Below are 24598 nucleotides of genomic sequence, written 5' to 3'. Positions count from 1 at the left end.
GGCTCCTACTGAGTGCTTCATGTACTTCTTTTGCTTCTAAAGAAATCGGATGTGTACAGAGGTGGAATTGATGCTCATTCATCTAATGCTGGAAATGTTATTTCCAACAGTTTGATCAATTTTATAATGCCGCTCAATGGGCTCAATGGGATTCAGATCAGGACTTTGACTTGGCCAGTCCATAACCCTCCATTTCTTTCTGAGACGTTCCTTTGGTGGATTTTCCATTTTAATACACATACAGATGGTTTCACATTCTCATGCAGCACACTTTGACATGATGCAGAATTCATAGTTGACTCGATGACTGGAAGCCGTCCAGGTTCTGAAGCAGTTGGTACTTCCAGTGAGCCGAGGATCACTCAGCATGTTTCACGGGACCCTTTTCTTTCCTTCTTCTTAAGGAGATCCTCAGGAATAGAACTCTAATAAAATCTGTTTCCTTGTATGTATTGAAACCTACTCAGCAGAGGCGCCAAAGATGGCTGTGGATCCTCATTTTTGTAGATCAGTAGGGTAACTATAGCCATAGCAGCCCAGGCAGCTGCTATGCGGCCTGGGGGTGGAAGGGGCCTGTGACGGACTGAACCGTCACCAGGGCTGCTGGAGGAGCCTGAGCACTAGCCTCTTCCTTCAGACCACGGACCTACGGCTGCAGAGATTTATTACCCCCGAGAACTTTGTGTGCTGTGTGTGTTTCCAGTTTAATATTTCAGAACTTGTCACTATTTTTGCCTTGTTGTGAACCATTCTTCTAAAGGCAGCAGGCTGTCTGGAGTGACCATGGTTTGCCATGATGGGATTAAGCTCCTCTCTAATTAAGGACATTCATCTCAAAGAGTGTCTGTGCTTAAAAGACTTCCTATGCGGCCCCCGGCTGTCTGGGGGAGGGGACACACTGAACTCTAATCTGTTCCTGTCAGGTATAAACTCTGTGTGTTTCCTTCAATAAAGCAGTTCTTGGTTTCCACCTCAACATTAGTGTTGTCTGATGATTGAGTGGCTTAGCGTTCTGTCCTAAGATATTGGTTCTGTCCAATAATTAGGCAGGTCTGGGCTGAGGACACTAGGATTCGGGTTCCAGCAGAGAGGAAGCTGTTGTAGCGCTCACCCCCGAAGGAGCCGCTGAATATTGAAATAGGTTCTCCTACCTGTTGGTTCCAGCTACTGGTCCCCTTTGATCAGCAACAGCACACCGACACTCACGGACAGAACGGCTCGAGTCTTAGGGTCTTTTTAGGGTATTTATTTGCAACATCAATAGGAGAGAGAGGGTTTAGGGTCTGTAGGATGCCATAGGAATCTTCGGAGGACAGCTGTCTCCCTTAGCAACTGCTAATGCTGATATCGCTGTGATCTGGCCCCAAGGACCAATAGTAGTAGTGATACTGTGAACAGATACCTGGAATGGGTGAGGGCTCTCCCTTGTGGGTCCCAGACGGACGCTCGCACCAGCTCCTCTGCGGTACCCCTCTACAAGCGGACTCCTCCTCTGACCCAGCTTCCATCAGGTATTTTCCTCTTTAGGATCTGGAACTTCTGTGCCCTCAGCATCTGCAACTGCCAAGGAGCACTCCAGTTAAATGAGAGTATCTTCTTAGAACAAGGTACCCAACACCTGCCACGTGTATGGGCCCAGTGAGGTATTTTTCGTAGCAACAGGATCTGGAATCTCTGTGCCCTCAGCATCTGCAACTGCCAAGGAGCACTCCAGTTTAGTGGTAGTATCTTCTTAGAACAAGGCACCCATCACCTGCCACGTGCATGGGCCCAGCAAAGTATCAGTGTATCCTAGGCCTCTAGGTCCCTCAGCACCTGCCATGTGCTGAGGCCCAGGCCAGTTTCCTGCATCTCACACAGTCCTCCTAGGGCGAGGCCCTTGGGGGGAAGAGAGAGCTCTCCACAATGTCCCCAGACCTTTTATTACCTGCCCTCAACCATGCCTCTGAGTCATCCTACTCAGGGATTGGCTAGGGCCAGGTGCATAGTCATAACCTGAGGGTGGATCCTCCCTCACTGTATGCCAAGGCTCCCTTTTCCTCAGCAACAGGAGGAGCAATCAATCCAGCAGATTCAGGGACACCTATAGAATGCAGAGCTCTGTATAATCAGTATCTAGACTGGTTACAGTCCAGGTATCTCTAAATTGAATAGCGACATTTTAGAGGGCGCTACACTGTTTTCTGACGGAGGTACCCAGTCGGGGTACCAGGCGGTCCGTCACAGGGCCCCATTAGGTTGTTGAGGCAAATTAAACATAGAAAATGTGAAGATAATACAATAGTGTATCATTAAGAGTTGGAGTGGTTGCAGTTGATGACAATGCTAATCCTCTGTAAGGTCCACAGTGTAGAGACGACTTTGGATTTACAGGAGGAGTCTATAGGATTTTAGCATCATTACTCACAGCTCAGAGGGAGGTCATCAGGGGGCCCCCATCACATTTTGGCTATCTGTAGTTACGGCCCTGGTGGATATAGGATGCATACAAAAGGAGCCCCAACACTCCCTCCCAGCCTGTCGTGCATCTCTAATTAAGATTATTTTCATCCAATTGAGCATCTTGTTGGTATCTGGATATCAGTTTCAGGAATCAAATTCACAAATATGTAACTAGTAACTTTCTCTTCGTGTTGTCTGTGAAGCTTCTCATTCATCCAGGTCATACTATATCTGTATAAAAAAGAAATTAAGGCAACAGGTCTTGCTGTATTTTTCTTGAAGACATTTTGCAGGTCATCCAACCAGCTTTCTCAATTCAGAATTAAGAAAGCTGGTCGGATGACTAGCAAAACACCTTTAAGAAAAATACAGCAGGTCCAGTTGGTTTGCTTTATTTTTTCCTCCTTTTGTTGACAGGATGACTTTATATCAGTGACCCTCCATCATCCCCGGTCCAGTCTACTGGAAGGATAGGGCTTGATGATGCTGGAGGTGCCGTATGAGTGTGATCACCTTCCAAAGGAATGGGGAATTCTTCCATAGACCCCCAATATAATCTTCTCCCAATGATCACTAACGTAAGGAGTCCTTAAGTGGAGGGCTGCCCCCTTTATTTTGTGGTCTGACCACCAATGTTAGAGAAGCTCGCAGTGTGCAGTGATATCAGAGGAAGCCATTTCAGTCCCGGAGAGGAGCCGGTACAACTGTGGAAGCCGAAAAGGGAAGGCCAGAGTTCAGATTTAATTAGAGATTGAGTTGCTGACTCTCAGCACTCGGCAGACGTTGGTGTTGAGTCAATAATAATAATCTTAGCGCCGGTCTCCAGATAGACGATGAAGGAAACTCGCGCCTTTCGTCTGTAATTAGCTGGGATTGTTTAGCAGCCTCTATTAACCTCTTCTAATAGCCTCTTTCTTCTGCCGCACCGACATCATTAACTCTGGAGTGCGTGCTTCAAATAAGATGCCCCAGCCAGCTGCTGCATCACATACGCGGCCGCGTGTTCTGACGATTGCGCTATCAGGAGGAAACACTCGCCGGGAACGGGTCTAATGGAGCCGGTAATCCAGAGTGTGAAATCCTTCATAAACGCTTATTTGAAATGCGCTACTTTTGTTGCCGGTAATTCCCGGAGGAACGCACTCGGACTGGGTGGGCCGGCTGGTAATTAACCGAGAGAGAGCTGTCGGGGATTTGTTGTCACTCGCAGCATTTACTGCATTTTATTCCGTACGGCTATTGGCCACGAGGGGCCGGAGATTAGTGCGGTCCGAGCTACAGTCTGACCGCTGGCGTAGGTGCGGACACTTGGCGAGAGTTTGACGGCTTCACGCAACTTTTTATTTTACTATAGCATTTTTGTTTATTTTTAATTAAAAATAAAAAAATAAAAATAATATAATTTCATATTATTATAATAGATATATTCTAAAGGTAACAATGTATCTGTAACATAAAAAAAGTTAATAGTCTAAAAAAATAAACTTTCATGATTTTAGGTTAAAGTAACAAAAACCTTCTACTCCACCTATTTACCTTCTAGTCCACCTATTTACCTATTCCCTGATCTAACCAACAGCATCAACTTCTTATAACTCTTTGTCATGTGACACTCCGTGTCTTAGTTCCGGTGTGTGGGAGCGCCATGTCTGCAGTGCCCATGTCTCTTCTAGGTGACACAGGCGCTGCTCATTGGACGTTGCAAGGGTCTATCACCAGATGCTCATAGGGTCCTTCATCATTTGCAAAAAGATATGGTCACAAGGCTGGTTGGCCAGACTGGTGAAGAGCATGGAGAGCAGCTTTGGACCGCCAATGGGACTGGCTTTTTTACACATATAACTGGCTTGTGTACACTGAAAAGAGAACTATGGGGTAACCTTTTTATCCCATAGTTCTCTAGGGTCACGGGAGGACATATACTAACCTCCTCCCATGACCCAAAGCTCAGTATATAGCGGGCTATTGTCTGCTATATACTGAGAGCGCCACAGCCGGGACAGATCCCAACAATACTGTCAAGATCCACCCAGCTGCGTGAGTGACAGCGGGTTCGTCCGTTCCGCCAGTCAGCGCTGGAGAATCTGAGAGGGGAATCCCTGCATGGAGTGGTGACTGACAGCCACCTCTCTCTGAAGGAAGATGGTCAGGAAGTGAGCGAGCGATGGTATGTGTTCACTCACTTCCCGATCTATTGAGCCGCCGTGTGACAGTTTAATTGTCACAGGTCGGCTCGAATTATGAGGATGAGTGTAAATCACTCACCTCATAGTTCTCCTTTAAAGCCCGTAGTTGGGTTCTAAATGTACATTTTTCAAACTGATAGTTCATATCTGAAACTAAGGCGCTCGTGGGACTTGCAGCAATTTCGATTGCGTTGTTGCTTTGCTCAGTCCCTGAGGAAGGTCAGTTGCATCCCACAGAAACGTTCTACGCAGTGAATTTGCTCCAGCCTTACACTTTCTGCAGACACCTCAATGCTTTTGGATGTTTTTGCATATAGTGAGTTAACCCGAATCAGTTCTGGTAGCCAGCATCCCTTTGACTGCGTTTTTTGTTTTTACACGCTATATATATAATTTTTATTTTACAAATAAATGTGACCGAGGATTTCCAGAGCACTAATGGTTAGCTAGAGGGCACAGCAGTGACAGTCTGGCTTCTTATTGACCTTTGTCTCACTGGAACTTCAAAATTAATCATCCATGCATGACCCCCTTGCAGTGAGACAACAGATTAACTCATTATAGTTCCCCACTCCCTGTAACTATGATGAGTTAATCAGTCATATGTGTAAATTACAGCTTGGGCTATTGGGCTCTGTAAAGAACTAGCTTTGTACAACAGAGTCTTGACTGGCAATGTCTGGAAGACATGTGACAAATATAAAGCTCCACCTGCCGGCTGCCTCTGGGAGATCATGCCTGGGGCTGTTAGTCTTGCAGTGCCTCATGGGACTTGTAGTTCTACAACAGCTGGAGCGCTGAGGTTGCATACCCCTGATGTAACTGAAACAGTGGTAGTCTGAAGTTTCTGCGTCGATACCGAGTACTGATACCGGTGCTTCTAATGGCATGGAGCCAGCTTCCCGGGCAATCTGATTGCCCGAGAAGCTGGCTTCATGTTGTCTGGCCAGCTTGATTGTGCTTGGCCGGGAAACCGGCTTCCCAGCCAATCAGCATCGAGTCGGCTTCCCAGCCATTCAGGAAGCCAGGCAGCGAGTAATGACCCGCCTCCCAGCTTCCTGGCCAGCTCCATGCTGATTGGCCGGGAAGCCGGCTTTCCAGCCAATCAGGAATCCGGGAGGCTGGTCATTACTCGCCGCCCAGCTTCCTGATTGCCCGGGAAGCCAGCTCCATGTTCCCCTATGGTATTTCCTCTGAACGGAAGTCCTGGTATCGGAAAAGGTATGGGAGCATTTGAGTGAGTACGAGTACTCGCCCAAATACTCTGTATCGGCACCAATACTAGTATCAGTATCGGTGCATCCCTTCTTCTTACCAATGGCAGGTTGAAGGTACTCATGTGTCAATACTAAAAATGAAACCTTAAGATGCACACTGAAAGCGGAAAGCGAAGTTCCATCGCACAGGCCTCGGGATGTATGCTCCCAGTGATCTTGTGAGGTGATCTGTGGATTCAATCTGCTGTACCATTGATTAGCTCTGGTGTGGCCTCTATGACTTGTGGGCACCAGTTTTATGAAGCTGAGGAACTAGGACGTGGCAGGGAATCTGAGATCACATTGACCTGCTTCTGAATTGCTTTGAATAGAGAGAACAGTAATTCTTATGCACAGAGAACAGTCAGTGTTCATCATCCCACCAGCTACAGAGATAGCCCTTAATGTGACCTCCCAAACAGTCCTCTCTTCCCGCGGCCTATCTTCTAATTGCTTGTGCTGGAAATGTTAATGTTCCTTCTGATCTGCATTCTGGAGATTATCTGCCATCAGAAAGCAGCAGACAGGCGTTAGCACTCCGCGACGGTACTGTCGTCGCTGGGGGCGCGGGGTTTGATGTGCATCAAAGTGTCTGAGAGCAGCTTGTAGGCTCAGTGTTAATCCGAGGCTCGCAGCACCACATACGCTAAATACTTCAATCTGCTCAGCCCATTCTTCTCCTTCGTAACATACACACACATTACCGGATTTATGATGGCCATTCAGAGCCAGGCTCGGCTCTCACATCTGCTGCTGAGGAGCTAACGGAACACACGGTATAAAAATAGCCGGGATTTCCATGTGTTCTGGTTAGAGGAAGGAGGACGGCTAAGATGGGACAATAAACAGGTTGCAGCTGTACACAAAGGTAACATCTCTGTCCTTGTGTCTGCCACAAATATTTCCATTCCCAAATTTATACTTCCTGACCAAGTTCCTAGGCCAAGTTTCTGCCCCCCTTCCAAACCTGAGTTGGTGAGCCAGTCAAGATCAGGTGTTCTAGACATACAAAGCACGCAGAGGATTCAAGTCACAGTGTTCCCTGTTGCTAAAGGGTGTGGGTGAGAGGAGCCGGACCCAAAATTCAATCATATCAAAAATATGATAGCCAGCTAGCTAAATTTTTGGAACAAGAGGTCACCAGTGGGCACATTTATATTTTACTGCACCAGCTATTGGAGGGTGTCTCTGGGAATTTGTGCCCATTTGTGAGGTCAGGTGCTGATGTTCGGATGAGAAGACCGGGCTCATAGTCAGCGTTCCAATTCATCCCATTAATCCAAGTCTGTAGGGTTAGAGTTCCTCTACACCAAACTGGTCACACCATGTCTTTATAGAGCTGGCTTTGTACACAGGGGACAGTCATGGTGTAACAGAGAAGGGTCTTCACCAAACTGTCACCACAAGGCTGGAAGAACACAATGTGTACCCATTTCTGAGGTCAGGTACTGATGTTGGGTGAGCAGACCTTGCTGACAATCAATGTTTCAATTCATCCCAAAGGTGTTCAGTAGGGATGAGGTCAGGGCTCTATGCAGGACACTCTGGTTCCTCCACACCGAACTGGTCACACCATGTCTTTATGGAGCTGGCTTTGTACACAGGATAGTCATGGTGGGGCAGGAAAGAGTTTTCACCAAACTGTCATCACGAGGCTGGAAGAGGACAATTGTATACAATGTCTTTGTATGCTGAGGAATTAACAGAGCCTTCTCTGGAAACACCTGAACCCCATCATTTGGAGGGGGGTCCACATAGTTTTGACTAATTTTGTCACTGTGACCGCAACAGGAACCGAGAGGAAATCTTCTAGTGGGGCCACTTTGATGAAAACTGGCATAAAAGGAGATTTTTACCCAATTTGGAAAGATTTACTTTCAATTCTTGCGACGTCTCCAAGACAGAAAGTGAAGGGAAACAAGACACCAGAATAAATAAATGGGTTCTTACCTGGCCCGATTCTGTTCAAATCTAAACCAAAACGTTTGGCCTAGAGATACATCAAGGACCCAAATTCATCTCTATGCCATTAAAGTGCACCTGTTATTTAGGGAAGGATGGCAGACTGACCTTTGCCCACCAAACTGTTACTACAAGGTTGGAAGAACCCTTCACTGGAAACACCTCAATCCTTTTGGTGGTGGGTTCCACATACTTTTGGCCATATAGTGTAATAACTAAAGGCAAAACTCCAGCCAAATCTTCATTCTTATTGGATAGAGCAGGGAAGGGGGAGAATCTATGTTATTGCTGTATGTGTCCTTAATGGGAAGATTACCCCTCACCTGATAGAGCTTCTCACCTTCTACCCAAGTCATTTGTTTTTTTTGCTGTTTGAGTCTTTGTTGGTGAACTTTCCTCATATTGAGGGGCTATCACCCCCACAGAGACCACAGTGATAGCCTGACGGAGGTTCTCACCCTTTACCATTCCATACAACAATGCAGTTTTAGCAGAGTTGGACTTGGGAGTTATTGGCACTTTGATAAACTGTAAGTACAGTAATATTGTAATTGGTGTCTAGCCACCCCACAGGCACCCCTAACATTCTCTGAGAGCTGGCTTTGGCTAAGAGCCATGGTGCCCGCCTTTGGCCCAAGGGCCATGTGCAGCCCTTTGGTACTTGTTTTGTGGCCCTTGGACCCCAGCAGTCAGTAGTAGGAGCATTGATTTGTAAAGAGACTACAACTGCAGTGACCTTTAGATGTCTTGTCCATGTGCCAACATGTTCCCAGACTCTTGTCCATGAACTTCACCGTGTCTCCAGACTCCAACCACGCCTGTAACATGTAAGCAGTTTCTGACCATCTTCTGTGGTTGTCCTCTGTACTATTAAATACAGTATACTGAGCATTACGTGCGGCCCTTTGGGGATGTCTTCATAAGTTGGCCACCGCTTGTCAAGAGAGTCCAAAGTGTTGGGAAGAGGAGTCCACGCAATGATTTTGGCTAAATTGATTTTGTTGCAAAATTACTGATTTTGTCTTTGGCCAAATTTCCTGGAAATGCAGAATTTTACTGATTGTGATGCTAAAGCAAAATTGACTTTAAAAAAAATCTACTGGTTTTATTCAGAGGGTGTATGTTTTTTGGGGGAGGGGGGAGTGTATTTAATTTAGTTCAGCCTTGCTTAACCAACTTGCCGTGGCACCATGGGGTGCCTCAAAGTCTTGTGATGGTAGGACTCTGATATGAAGCTGGGACTGAGGACTCTGATGTGAAGGAGGCACTGAGGGCTCTGATGTGAAGAGGGGACTGAGGATTGTGATGTGAAGAGAGGACTGAGAACTGTGATATGAAGAGGGGACTGTGATATGAAGAGGGGACTGAGGACCCTGATTTGAAGGAGGGGCTGAGGACTGTGATGTGAAGAGGGGACTGAGGACTGTGATGTGAAAGGGGGACTGAGGACTCTGATGTGAAGGGGGACTGAGGACTCTGATGTGAAGGGGGACTGAGGACTCTGATGTGAAGGGGGACTGAGGACTCTGATGTGAAGGGGGACTGAGGACTCTGATGTGAAGGGGGCTGATGACTCTGATGTGAAGAGGAGACTGAGGACTCTGATGTGAAGGGGGCATTCTGATGAGAAGGGGGAAGTCCCCTCTTTTTTTTCCGTGGGGTTCCCCCTTAAAATCTATTACATTTTAGAATTGGGTTCCATGACTGAAAATAAGTCATGGGAGAAACCAGAAACTCTGGCTTGGTTTATTTCAATATGGAGGCCAGTGAGGGGCCATTGCATTGGAACAAGAACAGGCCTGGGATAGGGGAGAAAGCCTTCTGGAACCCTCAGGAGTCTGGGGTGAAGCCCAATGCACCCCTAAAAGTTCCCTAAACTCCCTAATTCTCCCTTCATTGTTTTCCCCAAAAATGGCAAAATGTTACTAAAATGTAACAACTTTTCCTGACATTTTGGGAATATAAGAACTTTAAATTTCACTCGTCTCTAATCCTCATACAAAAACATAGCTGTGACTCAGTGACACCTAGGGGTATGATTATAAATCAGTGTAGGAAACATTCACCAAACATTCACCAGCATGTGTGTCTGTCTGGTGCATATGTGCTAGATTACAGTGATTGATTCACCTGAAGTATTTGTCACATTCACTGCTTTATAAATACAGGTACCTATTGTGTCCAGAGGTCCTTGAACAGCGTTGCATTAAAGGGGCTTTCTGTAATAAAGAGAATGTTTGTTTGTTTCAGTAGACGGGCCCCTGAGCACCTTTGGGCCCAAGTTGAGGAGCAGAGTTGGATTTAGCAGCCCTCGAGCACGCTGTACATCTTGGGGCCCCAGGTGTGTTGTAAACCCAATGATATAAAATTGCAGCACAGAACATTCCTCCCTCCCTTTTCAAGTCACTCTGCTCTCTTCTCAGATCAGCATGCTTCTTCCCAGCACATGAACTAATAGGCTCCTTGTACTGCTCCTCCCTCTCACACTCCTGCCCTGCTGTACAGGGACTGCCAGAGGGTGATACCAGGTCCCATTCACGGACTTACACTGACTGTATTTAACCACCGTGTTACACCCCCTTCCTGTCCCGGCCATTTTTCAGTATCCAGCGCTGCGGTACTTTGACTGACATTTATTCCTTATAAAAGTCGGGGTCACGTCGGGTAAATAGACACCAAACACATCAAGCCTTAAAATTGCGCGCGCCAGCGAAATCGCAAAAAACTACCATAGTCATTGACCATAAGTGACGCTTTAAAAGATTTTACTTCTCATCAGATTAGTGTTCTCAGTGATTGATGGGCCGAGAATCATTGCTCTCACTGCGCCGTTCACAGCGATATGTAACATGTGCGCCGTAATGGGTGCAATCGTCGTTTTTGTGTGTAGGCGCACCCAACGCATTTTTGTGCATCTATGTTATAAGAATCCCCCTATGTGATATCAAATTACAGTGACGGGTCCCCTTTATGGAGACATCAGGGGGCACGCGAGCGGGCATGAAGGGCATCTAAAGACGCCCACCCGCATTCAGAAGACTCCTGTCCGGCTGTTTTTCAACGTTCAGCGTACGGGAGCTGGTTAAAAAATACAAATAAACATGTAATGAAGTCTTCATTCATCTGTATCTGCCTGGAGCTCGGCTCTAATCTATGAATGGGAGGAAGCTTTTTCCACTTTTACTTTTAATGAGTCACTTTAAACCCAGCCGACCGCTGTAATTGGCTGCGCACACTCGGTACATAAAGCCCACGATCTGTTATTCTGTTTTATCAGATATACCTCCTATCTGGAGGTCTGTCGAATGACGCCACTCACTGTATATGTGCACCGGAGGTCATACAAGGGACAGGAACATGACTGGCAAGATGGAGATCATTTGTTAGTCAGATGTGCAGAGAAGCCGCTACAGGGACATCAGGCAAATATTGTACAAATAACATCCACCCGACACTGATACTGATCTCCCTACAGATCCCAACTCCACGCTCTGTACACCCGCTGTGCCCATTATGAGGAGCTCCCACCATCCCTGTGCTGAGTTCCCGGGTCTGTACACCTGCTGTGCCCATTATGAGGGGCTCCCCCCATCCCTGTGCTGAGTTCCCGGTCTGTACACCTGCTGTGACCATTATGAGGGGCTCCCCCATCCCTGTGCTGAGTTCCCGGGTCTGTACACCCGCTGTGCCCATTATGAGGGGCTCCCACCATCCCTGAGCTGGGTTCCTGGGTCTGTACACCCGCTGTGCCCATTATGAGGAGCTCCCACCATCCCTGTGCCGAGTTCCCGGGTCTGTACACCCGCTGTACCCATTATGAGTGGCCCCCACCATCCCTGTACTGAGTTCCCAGGTCTGTACACTTGCTGTGCCCATTATGAGGGGCTCCCACCCTCCCTGTGCTGAGTTCCCGAGTCTGTATACCCGATGTGCCCATTATGAGGAGCTCCCACCATCCCTGTGCTGAGTTCCCGGGTCTGTACACCCGCTGTGCCCATTATGAGGGGCTCCCACCCTCCCTGTACTGAGTTCCCGGGTCTGTACACCCGCTGTGCCCATTATGAGGGGCTCCCACCATTCCTGAGCTGAGTTCCCAGATACAGTCAGGCTGGGGAGGAAAGAAGTAGAGTTCAGATTTACATTTTGTTGGAGATTATCCCCATGCCTGGTGAGTGTTACCTTATGTCTATGAGCAGCGGTGGGGGTCATAGCCTTCAGTCTTGGTGCGTGTGGGATCACGTGGCGAGGTAACGAGACCTGTAATTAGCCGGCGGATGATCAGACTGGAGGAGCCAGAACTGTGTTGGTTCCTGTGAGACGGAATAATCTGGGATTAGCGGCCTCGGTGGAATATTCGGCATTTCTTTCATCTGCATCGGCCTGCACATTGCCCGGCGTGACCACTTCGGCTGACATATACGGGCCGCGCACCGCCGGACCCCATCACACAGTTCTGAAGCTTTTCTTACAATCAGATGAATAGAAGTTGAACATCAGACCGCCGTGTTTTATAAAGAACGTTCACGGCTGATTGAACGCCAGCGTTCGCCGCGGTGACCACAGCAGCATAACATATTGTGAGCAGCCAATTAACTGCCATCAGATCCGATTTTTGTGATCAGAGCATCAGAAGGAGACAATTTGCTGAAGGAGCCCAACCCACCACGGTGCCCACCTGGCCTAACAATTGAATGACAGACGATACTCTGCACGGCAGGCGCATTTGTTCCAGTGCTCTGCAGACAATTATGTGAGCACGCTGTGCAAAGTACAGAACTGAATGGCGTCACATAAACAATTGTGTCTTCGCTGAGCCGCGCGGTTTTATTGTTACATCCACAGAAGATACATTTGTGATGTGACCTTCCCGTCTGTACTTTGATATTCCACATACAGATCTGTAGATTCTCCCAAATTTGGTTCAGCATGCCGCCTTCTCATTGCATTCAGCATGCCGCCCTCTCATTCTATTCAGCATGCCGCCCTTTTATTCCCTCTGCTGGTTCTGACCGGTTTAGAAATTTATGTACACAATATGGCCGAAGGTTTGTGGACACCTGACCATCACACCTCGGTGAGCTTGTAGGAGATCCCAATCCAAAACCATGGCCATTCATATGGAGTTGCCCCCCAATGGCCAATGATATCAAGTTGAGGCCCCTCATGGTCATTACTATGGTGTATCTCCCCTTTGCTGCTGTGACCTCCCTCACTCCTCTAGGAAGACTTTCCACAAGATTTTGGAGGGTGTCTGAGGGCATTTGTGGCCATTTCTTGAGGTCAGGCGCTGATGTTGGATGAGAAGATCTGGCTCTCGGTTGGGGTTCCAATTCATCCCAATAGGTGTTCGGTGGGATTGAAGTCAGGACTCTGAAGGTCATTGACATGAAGTTCCTCCCCTTTTGGGGCTATAACAGACACCACTCTTCTGGGCAGGGTTTCCATGAGATTTTGCAGGGTGTCTGGGAACTGGCCCATTCAGCCAACAGAACATGGGTTAGGTCAGGTGATGATATTGTCCAAGAAGGCCTGAGCCATAGTTCTTGTTCAGTAGGGTTGAAGTCAGGTAGGAGGAGAAGGAGGAGGAGAAGACCTGGCTCATAATTCATCCCAGAGGTGTTCAGTAGGTTGAGGTCAGGGCTCTGTGCAGGACACTTGAGTCCCTCCACACCAAACAGGTCATACCGTGTCTTTATGGAGCTGGCTTTGTACACAGAACAGTCATGGTGGAACAGAAAAGGGTCTTCACCAAACTGTCACCACGAGGCTGGAAGAGGACAATTGTCTACAAGGTCTTTGCATGCTGAAGAATTAACAGAACCTTCTCTGGAGACACCTGAACTCCATCATTTGGAGGGGGGTCCACATAGTTTTGGCTAATTTTGTCACTGTGACCACAACAGGAACCGAGAGGAAATCTTCTAGTGGGGCCACTTTGATGAAAACTGGCATAAAAGGAGATTTTCACCCAATTTGGAGAGATTTACTTCCAATTCTTGCCGTGTCTCCAAGACAGAAAGTGAAGGGAAACAAGATAAAGACACCAAAATAAATAAATGGGTTCTTACCTGGCCCGATTCTGTCCAAAACTAAACCAAAATGTTTGGCCCAGAGATACATCAAGGACCCAAATTAATCTCATTAAAGCACACCTATCATCTAGGGAAGAATGTCAGACTGACCTTTGGAGTAGTCAGTACCATGTGCCCACAAGGGCCGCAGTAGGCAAAGTCAGTGATACCAATTGGAAGGCAATCAATATTTAATAAAGAGCAATTAAAGTTAAACTCCGGGATGATCAAACATTGTCCTCATACCAGAGTCATTTGTATTCTTCTTGAATCTTGGTGAGCTTTGTGTATTTCTTCCAGATATGTGCAGTGATCCAGTGTGAGACCTGGAGCGTCCTGTAATAAAGACAACTCACTGGGGGGAGGGGAGACTGAGGAAATGCTTCCTTCTGAAGCAGTTCTGCAATCAGACTGATGACATCATCTCAGCCTAGGCAAAGTCACTGACTGTAGCTCGATGACGACTTTTTACTAATAGAAGATGGAACATTTCTGAGCGATGATCCTGTTACTGTCGGATGTTTTCATGCAGACTTGTTCCACTTTAAACAGCGGCTTGTTCTTTTTTGTGTTTCCCCAAATTCCTCATAACCCGGACTCCAAATATCATTTTTGATATCTTCTTATTAATACTCTGCAGATGCTCCTTTGCAGAGAGGTGCACATATACCAGAGCGTGGTGCACAAGGGGTATTAGTGACACCCTGGATATGAGAGGACACGTGTGGAGTGGCGTGTTGTCGGCGTGTTCTCGGCTCACTGCGGGATCTCCAGGTTTGTGTGTTTGGACGGGAACACGATTTCCACATTCATTATTCCCGGCTGGAAATGGCAGCACTCCCAGGAAAAGCCTCCATCTTGTCTTCATTGTATTTGCAGAAACATCGGCACTAAACCCGCCATTAAAGAACCACTCCGCTGAGAGTTTATAGAGACAAGTCCATCAGCAAACAATCCAGATCACATCACATAGAGTCCTCAGTCCTGATACACGCAGAGGGCGGGTCTTGGGAGGAGTTATGCAAATATCACAAAGCCTTGATGGGCGGATGTCAGTCTGGAAGAGTAGGTGTTCCTGGGCATGTTATATTTCTGTTGTGACCCCCCCCTGAAGTCTGAAGGGAAGGACGGAGGTCAGATAGAAGTCTGAAGGGAAGGACGGAGGTCAGATAGAAGACTTGGGGGTTAGGGTTGAGTTTTATTAGGAGTCTGTTCATTGTGAATTGGTTGGCAGTGCCCCTCATGTATCATTAGCTGGTGTGTTGGGATGTCGTATAGAACTATTGGGGCCACATTGTAGCGCTCGGTGTATGATGCGTTGCCGTGTTGCTGAAACATAAAAGGAATGATGATGATGAATATTTTGTGTCCTCCGTAGTTGATCTGAATATAATTGATGGACAATAAGCCCCTGGCGCTCCTCGTGTCCCCTCTGCTGGGACGTTGTAGGACATTCGTATTCCAGGTGCGGAATGTCCGTCATAACACGTCCTTGTGTGACAGCCGTCCTCGGATGTTGTGCTCGGCGTCGCCTCCGGGTCACATTATCGCTCCTCTTCTGCCGGAGTGACAGATTAAACGCGGTCATTTCACGCACAATTCCCTCTGTGCCGGGAAAAGCCAATTTTCCTGCTATCAGCCCATAAACTCCCATCCAGACACAGTGGCGGCGGCGACATTGCAGTGTGCGCTGGAGATAGCGGTGAGAGAGCATCCCTCTCCGTGCTCCTGACGTGTAATAACCGCCCGTCTGCAGACGATAACCCGGCCTCTGTAAGGTCAGCAAATCCTTCTCACTGGTATAATATCTCTTCTTCCAGAGGAACATGTCTCCTTGTAGAATTGGGTGATAGAAGATGCCACAAGGGCCCAGTACATGCCACTGATGGTCTCAGGGGCCCCTCAAGGGACACAGATGTCACAGATGACCGCTTTAGTCATTTCAGTGATCAATTTTTGCCTTGTGTCAGGTCAACATTGTCACCGTACCCATTCATGGTGAAGTAACAGCAGTCAGAACAACAGAATTCATAAAATCTGGAGCAGACAGAGTCTGCAGCACCTGCCCATGGCAACCAATCAGCTTCTCTTTTCAGTTTGTTCAGTGAAGCTTTGAAAGTGAAAGAGAGAAGCTGGTTGGTTGCCATGGGCAGGTGCTCCAGATTCTGGCTGCTCCAGTTTTTTGGATTCTCCCCAGTGTCTCTGCAAAGGACCCCCAACCCACTAGGACCCACCTTTCCCCCACCCATTCCACGGTGCATTCAGCCATGGAGCATCATGTGACATCCTTATATGTGACACTGCTACCAGCCAATCCCTAGGCTTAATCAGGGTCCCATGACCAAGAAAGTGACCTTTTCCCTTAGTATCCGACACCAGCAATGGGATTTTAGTGCTTGCTGCAACACAGAAAGGAGCAGTCAAGGGAGGGCTAGAAAGATGTGTATCAATGGCCCATTGCAAGGACGGGCAAGGTGGCAATATGGTTTTCTCTCCAACAGGATGGCACAATCTTTGTTCAGACATCATGCAGGGTCACCATCTACTTCCTGTACCGAGATGCTTGCTCATTGATGACACAGTCATGTAAATCCTGGTGCCTGAGCAGTTGTTGGCTGTGTTCACATTATCATAAGAAAGGAGATTATATCAGAGTAATAAATAACATACAGAGTTCATCGGATTTGGGCAAACATGTAACACGTCTCCACTAATATACAGCAATATAAGGGTGTACAATGTGTCCAAAGTGTAGCCTGCAGTCCATATAAACAGCATAAAAGAGAGTAAGCAAAATGGCCCAAACGTTTGGGGTAAAATGTATTCTTTCCTCAAGGTTCACCTCTAGGTTCTTCTCTAGATCCTTCTCAAGGGTCTCCTCTAGGTCCTCCTCTACATTTGTTCTATGGGTTCTTTTCTAGGTCCTCTGTTAGGTTCTCCTCCTAGGTTTTCCTCTAGGTCCTGCTCTAGGTTTTCCTCTAGGTCCTGCTCTAGGTTTTCCTCAAGTTCCTTCTCTAGGTCCTCTTCTAGTTCCTCCTCTAAGTTCTCCTCTAGGTTGTGCTCTAGGTCCTGCTCTAGATTTTCCTCACGTTCCTTCTCTAGGTCCTCTTCTAAGTTCCCCTCTAGGCTCTCCTCTAGGTCCTCTTCAACCTTGATGTGGTACATTTTACCCCAAAACGTGAGATTGGGATCTCCTTATTTCCTTCCTATCTTCTTTTCATCATATTGTTGTATGTGGTGACTTCATGTCTATATAAGTGGTTATGGGGGGGATGGCTCTCCATGATTGATGTCATTGCACCCCTTATTGTGCAGGATACAGTGCTTAGCTCGCTATGCCTGTCACATGGAGGTGTATTCTCTCCTCATCATGATGATGCTCAGTATTCACAGAGATTCTGTACGCCGCTCTGTGACACGTCTCATTTTCTGAAATATCTAAATGCTGATCCCACAAATAGAGCGTCTGCCATTCATGGGGCAGGTGCTGTATTAATGGCTCAATCACTGGCTTTTATTCTGATCAGTTCAGTCGTCATCAGTAGGCAATGGCTTCAGACCGCCGCTTCTGCGCTATTTAATAATCAGACATTAATGTTCCATGTCGCTCTCTGGCTGAAAAGTACCAGTTGGCTCCAGGATATCACAGCTCTCTGCCGTGACAGGGGAGGGGCTGGATTCCCCCCTCCCCGCTCCGATCCTCCAGCGCTGACTGGCGGAACGGACGGGGGAGCGGGCGGGTACAGCTGGCTCTGCCTCTAGATAGGCAGAGCCAGCTGTCACTCACGCAGCTGGGCGGATCTTGACATCGATGTCGGCATCCGCTCTGGCTGCGGCGTCTCAGTATACCGCGAACTGTAGCTCGCAGTATACTGAGCTTAGGGTAACGGGAGGATGCTAGTTTGTGTCCTCCCGTTACCCTAAGGAGACCTATGGGGAAAAGCCCTGACCCCATAGTTCTCCTTTAAAGATGAACTCCAAGCACAAAGAAACTCCTTTGTTTATGCCTATAGGCACTCACTACAGGTTGCCTGCAGAAAACTACAGGAGGGGGCTGAGACAAGGAGTGAGAGCAGCAGTGAGCGGTCTTTATTACAGTTCCAAGTCTCACACTGGATTACTGCACAGATCTGGAGGAAATACATGGACCCACCTTTCCCCCACCCATTCCACGGTGCATTCAGCCATGGAGCATCATGTGACATCCTTATATGTGACACTGCTACCAGCCAATCCCTAGGCTTAATCAGGGTCCCATGACCAAGAAAGTGACCTTTTCCCTTAGTATCCGACACCAGCAATGGGATTTTAGTGCTTGCTGCAACACAGAAAGGAGCAGTCAAGGGAGGGCTAGAAAGATGTGTATCAATGGCCCATTGCAAGGACGGGCAAGGTGGCAATATGGTTTTCTCTCCAACAGGATGGCACAATCTTTGTTCAGACATCATGCAGGGTCACCATCTACTTCCTGTACCGAGATGCTTGCTCATTGATGACACAGTCATGTAAATCCTGGTGCCTGAGCAGTTGTTGGCTGTGTTCACATTATCATAAGAAAGGAGATTATATCAGAGTAATAAATAACATACAGAGTTCATCGGATTTGGGCAAACATGTAACACGTCTCCACTAATATACAGCAATATAAGGGTGTACAATGTGTCCAAAGTGTAGCCTGCAGTCCATATAAACAGCATAAAAGAGAGTAAGCAAAATGGCCCAAACGTTTGGGGTAAAATGTATTCTTTCCTCAAGGTTCACCTCTAGGTTCTTCTCTAGATCCTTCTCAAGGGTCTCCTCTAGGTCCTCCTCTACATTTGTTCTATGGGTTCTTTTCTAGGTCCTCTGTTAGGTTCTCCTCCTAGGTTTTCCTCTAGGTCCTGCTCTAGGTTTTCCTCTAGGTCCTGCTCTAGGTTTTCCTCAAGTTCCTTCTCTAGGTCCTCTTCTAGTTCCTCCTCTAAGTTCTCCTCTAGGTTGTGCTCTAGGTCCTGCTCTAGATTTTCCTCACGTTCCTTCTCTAGGTCCTCTTCTAAGTTCCCCTCTAGGCTCTCCTCTAGGTCCTCTTCAACCTTGATGTGGTACATTTTACCCCAAAACGTGAGATTGGGATCTCCTTATTTCCTTCCTATCTTCTTTTCATCATATTGTTGTATGTGGTGACTTCATGTCTATATAAGTGGTTATGGGGGGGATGGCTCTCCATGATTGATGTCATTGCACCCCTTATTGTGCAGGATACAGTGCTTAGCTCGCTATGCCTGTCACATGGAGGTGTATTCTCTCCTCATCATGATGATGCTCAGTATTCACAGAGATTCTGTACGCCGCTCTGTGACACGTCTCATTTTCTGAAATATCTAAATGCTGATCCCACAAATAGAGCGTCTGCCATTCATGGGGCAGGTGCTGTATTAATGGCTCAATCACTGGCTTTTATTCTGATCAGTTCAGTCGTCATCAGTAGGCAATGGCTTCAGACCGCCGCTTCTGCGCTATTTAATAATCAGACATTAATGTTCCATGTCGCTCTCTGGCTGAAAAGTACCAGTTGGCTCCAGGATATCACAGCTCTCTGCCGTGACAGGGGAGGGGCTGGATTCCCCCCTCCCCGCTCCGATCCTCCAGCGCTGACTGGCGGAACGGACGGGGGAGCGGGCGGGTACAGCTGGCTCTGCCTCTAGATAGGCAGAGCCAGCTGTCACTCACGCAGCTGGGCGGATCTTGACATCGATGTCGGCATCCGCTCTGGCTGCGGCGTCTCAGTATACCGCGAACTGTAGCTCGCAGTATACTGAGCTTAGGGTAACGGGAGGATGCTAGTTTGTGTCCTCCCGTTACCCTAAGGAGACCTATGGGGAAAAGCCCTGACCCCATAGTTCTCCTTTAAAGATGAACTCCAAGCACAAAGAAACTCCTTTGTTTATGCCTATAGGCACTCACTACAGGTTGCCTGCAGAAAACTACAGGAGGGGGCTGAGACAAGGAGTGAGAGCAGCAGTGAGCGGTCTTTATTACAGTTCCAAGTCTCACACTGGATTACTGCACAGATCTGGAGGAAATACACAAAGCTCTCCAAGATCCAAAGATGAATATGCATGACTCTTGTATGAGGACAATATTTGCTTATCCTCAGCTTTAACAGGAAGTGAGGGGAAATCCTGTGACATTTGCCCTCAGAACAGGTGTTCCTGTTGGGAGAGTTCTCCTCTTGCTCTGGTGACAACCATTTTAGATTTCTGCTGATGGTTGAGAAGAGGAGAATCCCCCTCAAAGAGTACCCAGACCACAATAAAAATGGCAGATGTTATAACTCACCACTGCTCCATCTAATACTTAAGTTGCTGGAGTTCTATTTGAAGCAAATATTGGGCAAATACGACTCAAGAGAAGTAGCCAGGATTGACCTTCAGGAGGAACCATCCTGACTGCCTCCTGTTACTCTATACGGTGTGGCAGTGCATGGCAATGCCACGGTGTAGTATGGCGACTTTGGCACCCAGGACTCTTAGCCAAAGGGGCTGAGAGGGTCCAGAATATAAACAATGTTTTAAGGAAGAGCCTGGCTTTTCAGGTTCGTCCAGGTTTTCCTAAATGTAGCCGGGATCTGGAGCTCTGGAGATCTCCAGAGCTCCAGATCCCAGCAACATTTAGGAAAACCTGGAAACCTGGACATTAGCTTTCCACAAGGTTGTGGAGTGTGTCTGTGGAGATTTGTTCCCACTGAGCCAAAAGAACAGGTACTGATGTTGGCCAAGGATGGTGTTCAGTAGGGTTGAGGTCAGGGCTCTGTGAAGGACACTCCGGTTCCTCCAAACCAAACTGGTCACACCATGTATGTCTTCATGGAGCTGGCTTTGTACACACGGGACAGTCATGGTGGAACAGAAAAGGGTCACTGGAGACACCTGAACTCTATGATTTGGAGGGGGTGTCCACATACCTTTGGTCATATAGTACACTATATATGGCTAAGTGTCCTATTGTAGACACTATATATGGCCAAGTATGTGGACACCTGACAGTTGCAGATGTGATTGTCAGATGTCTACATATATGTGTTTCCCATGTTTCCCATAATCCCCTGTTATTGGAAACTTGATGCTGATGATCAGTAATTACAGATTATCTGTAGAAGGATAACGCTGCTCTTTAGGTTTGTCCCAGCCGTTCCCCAATAACAGTTTGATGAGCCCCTCTGTCTTCTTTGTATGATGGAGGTTAGAGTTAATGAGAGCACTCCCAGGGGGATGGAGTGTTTTGCCCCCTCCCCCCCATCTCCGCCACAGAACACCCAAAATCTCTGTATAATGAGTACTGTGACGGCGCTGGGCCCGAGGCTGTGTGTTTATTATAGATGCACCAGCTGAGAGCTTTGTGTGCATGGAGAGTGACTCCGGCGGGCTGTGATTAATGAGGCCTTTCTTCTTATCCCGTCATGTCTTCATTGTGGACTAAAGCTGCCATTACAGCACGCTGCCTCAATGTCTGACCTACATAGCAGTGTGCCCTCCGCCCTCCCAGAGCCCCGCCGCTCTGCGCCCCATATTTATCAGCAGTGAAAACTATCTGGGCTCACCAGCCAGAGGGAAACCTTCAGATTCACAACTGGAGAAGGAAAGTCTGAAAGTCGACAAATTCCTTCTCCGCAGACTGATATTGCGGCTATAAAAATATTTCTTACAAGTGATCCGTCCGGATCGTTCTGAGAGGAAGAAATGTTCAAAGCGCACATTGCTCTGGACTCCTCTCTTGTGTCTTCGGGTCAACTTATTGATTGGACAGCCGTAAAATAAAGCCAGTGGTCAGATATTTAGTAGTTTCTCATGGGAGAGCTCTCATTAAAACCATTGGGGCTCATTCACACCACCGGCTCACTATGCAGGGTTTAGACAAAGTGCCATTGGATTTAATGGTGTTGGTTTACCAGAGTTCCCAAACTTCAGCCCTCCAGATGTTGTGACACTATAAGTTCCATAAGGCATTGCAAGTCTCCGACAGCCACAGACAGAGGCATGTGGGGATTGTTAGTTTTAACAAAGCCGGAGGGCTGAAGTATGGCTCTGCAATAATGAAGATGACCACTTTGAGGTTGTATTGGACCTTCTCTGTGTTTCTTTAGATGTAGCAGGTCAGCTGCAGTCCTCATACCTAAATGGATGCGTTTTAGTAGGACTGCGTTTGAATGCATAAACAAAACGAATCTAAATGACTCCGGCAGCAGTGTTTTGTAGTTGTACTTTCTTTAGTGTCATCAGGAGCTCGGGCCTCCAGTGAGTCATTCTGTTACTGTTAGGTCTCCGGCTGCCATTTATAAAAATGAAGGTTGCCATATACACTGTATGACCAAAGGTGAATGTGAACCCCCCTCCAAATGATGGCGCTCAGGTGTCTCCAGTGATGGGTAATAATATTTCTAGATCATACAAACACATTGTAGACAATTGTGCTCTTCCAACCTTGGTGGTAACAGTTTGGTGAAGGCCTTTTTCTGTTTCACTATGACTGACCCCTGAGCACAAAGCCAGCTCCATAAAGACATGGTGTGACCAGCTTGTTGTGGAGGAACCAGAGTGTCCTGCACAGAGCCCTGACCTCAACCTACTGAACACCTTTGGGATGAATTGGAATGTCAATGGTGAGCCGGGTCTTCTCATCTAACATCAGTACCTGACCTCACATATGGGAAAAATTCCCACAGACACCCTCCAAAACCTTGTGGAAAGCTTTCACAGAAGAGTGGAGGATGCTATAGCCTCAAAGGTGGGACAACTCCATGGCTCCTAATGCCCATGGTTTAGGAATAGGATGTCCAGCCTAGCTCCTATAGGTGTGATGGTCAGGTGTCCCCACATTTTTGGCCATATGGTCTTGCTTGGTTGCGGAATGATTGACTTTTTCCATTGTTTGGTTCTTCAGCATCTTCTTCTTTATAGCCCCTCATGTTGTCCAATCCACTGACCAGGGCACGCCAGAGATTTGTAGCTCCCGAGAGAAGAAGAGCCAGCAGCTACTTTGTACTCAGCTCTAAGTCAGTGTGGACAACCAGCGGAGAGATGAAACTGCTGCAGATCTCTGCTATAGATGTTTGTGTGACATGACTGTAATGGAAGTGCCGGCCACCTGGGTCCAGGTCGGGTCTGAATAACAATTCACTTTCCTGATTGGTGACCTTTAATTCTACAAGGAAAACACACCATGGAAAATTAGCCCGTTGTTGGCGGTTGTACGCATATATGTGGTAGCACGGTGGTCAGCCTTATTCTGTGCTGCCAGATATACGTGTACCTGTTTTGTGCTGGGAGTGTGCTCAATCGCGTGCCCCCAGCACTGTGACCACCCTGTCACCTACAGCTGCCGGTCACACAGCAAAGATGACCTGTTGGATCATCATGAAGCAGTACGGTACCTCCTCTGTAGGGGCACCTGGTAAGCTCCAGCATCAAGATCACCAGCATCACTCTTTAAAGCAACATAGTGGCATTACCGTATTCTATAATGAAGAACGGACTCTATGCGGCCCCCAAAACGTTGGTTTCCTATGACAAATGTACATGGCTGTCAGTGAACACATGTTCGGGGCCCCCTTCACTGACAGCCATGTAGTAGTGTCATGAGTCACCTGCACTCCATACATCGGTGCGACCTTACAAGATGGTGCTCATAGTGATAACACGGATGGCGCCATGTAGAACTCCAGTGAAGATCAGATGGTCACCAGCACACACACGCAATGTATCGTTGATCCTATTACGCTTTATTGTGTCATTGCCACCATTTGTCATACAACCAATGTTTCTGGGCCGTGTGGGGTCCCTTCTTCAGGGCAACATAGTGACATTACCGTATTCTATAATGAAGAACGGACTCTATGCGGCCCCCAAAACATTGGTTTTCTATGACAAATGTTGACAATGACACAATAACGCATAATAGGACCAACGATACGTTGCATGTGTGCTGGTGACTATCTGATCTTCACTGTGACAGCCAATCACTTGATGGGGAAGCCCGTAATACGCCTCCGGTATTATGTCTTCTTAAAGGGCCGATAGGAAGGACAAATATAACATGAGAGAGGACGGGGCCGAGTGCTCTGTTCATTAGGAGAAGGGAACAATCTCACTATCACAGCACGGCATTCACAAAACGACATTGTGGTTGACATGTGAAATCTCTGGAACTGGAAGGACATTAGAGGGATGTGAGTTGAATGTGACGGGGCAATAAGCTGCATTGACATTGAAAGGTCTCGTATTGTGTGTCCCGGGGGGGAAATCGGTGCACCGGACACAATTGTAACCGATGTCTGTGTTGTGGTTTCAGGAGAAGAAAGGACAGGAAGTCCAGAAGGGGCCGGAGGTGGAAGTGGCCAAGCTGGACCGACTTCTCGCTCTGGTCAGAGAGCCGGAGAACAAAAACAGGAAGTGAGATCACAGAGGAAGTCTGAGGATGAAACCTGACGAATATAAATGATTCCATACAATGTATTCAAAATAAAATACTCCATTTTATACGGCCAACTTCCCATCTCCTGTGTATGTATAGAAAGTAGAGGTGCACCCAAATGCAAATTTCAAAACCGAAACGAAACCGAAATTAAAACAAATGTCAGGCCGAAACCAAAAATGTTTTTATTTTCTCTTTTTCACATTGTTGAAAAATATTTTATTTTTATTTTATT

General features: G+C 47.3%; 1 protein-coding gene across 1 annotated transcript in view; it reads left to right on the top strand.

Annotated features, from left to right (window-relative positions):
- The window catches only part of DNAI1 (dynein axonemal intermediate chain 1), a 140556-nt gene extending 116196 nt beyond the window's left edge, over positions 1-24360 (top strand). The window contains exon 22 of the mRNA XM_018571473.1: positions 24241-24360. Coding sequence (XP_018426975.1) covers positions 24241-24345 — 105 coding nt within the window. The 3' untranslated portion in view covers positions 24346-24360. The remainder of the gene's footprint in view (positions 1-24240) is intronic.
- The last annotated feature ends 238 nt before the right edge of the window (positions 24361-24598 follow it).

This window comes from Nanorana parkeri, unplaced genomic scaffold (genome assembly GCF_000935625.1).
Source record: "Nanorana parkeri isolate BGI_ZX_2015 unplaced genomic scaffold, ASM93562v1 scaffold1765, whole genome shotgun sequence".
NCBI lineage: Eukaryota > Metazoa > Chordata > Amphibia > Anura > Dicroglossidae > Nanorana > Nanorana parkeri.
Note: the sequence above shows the minus strand (reverse complement) of the source record. Positions and strands in the feature narration are given on the sequence as shown.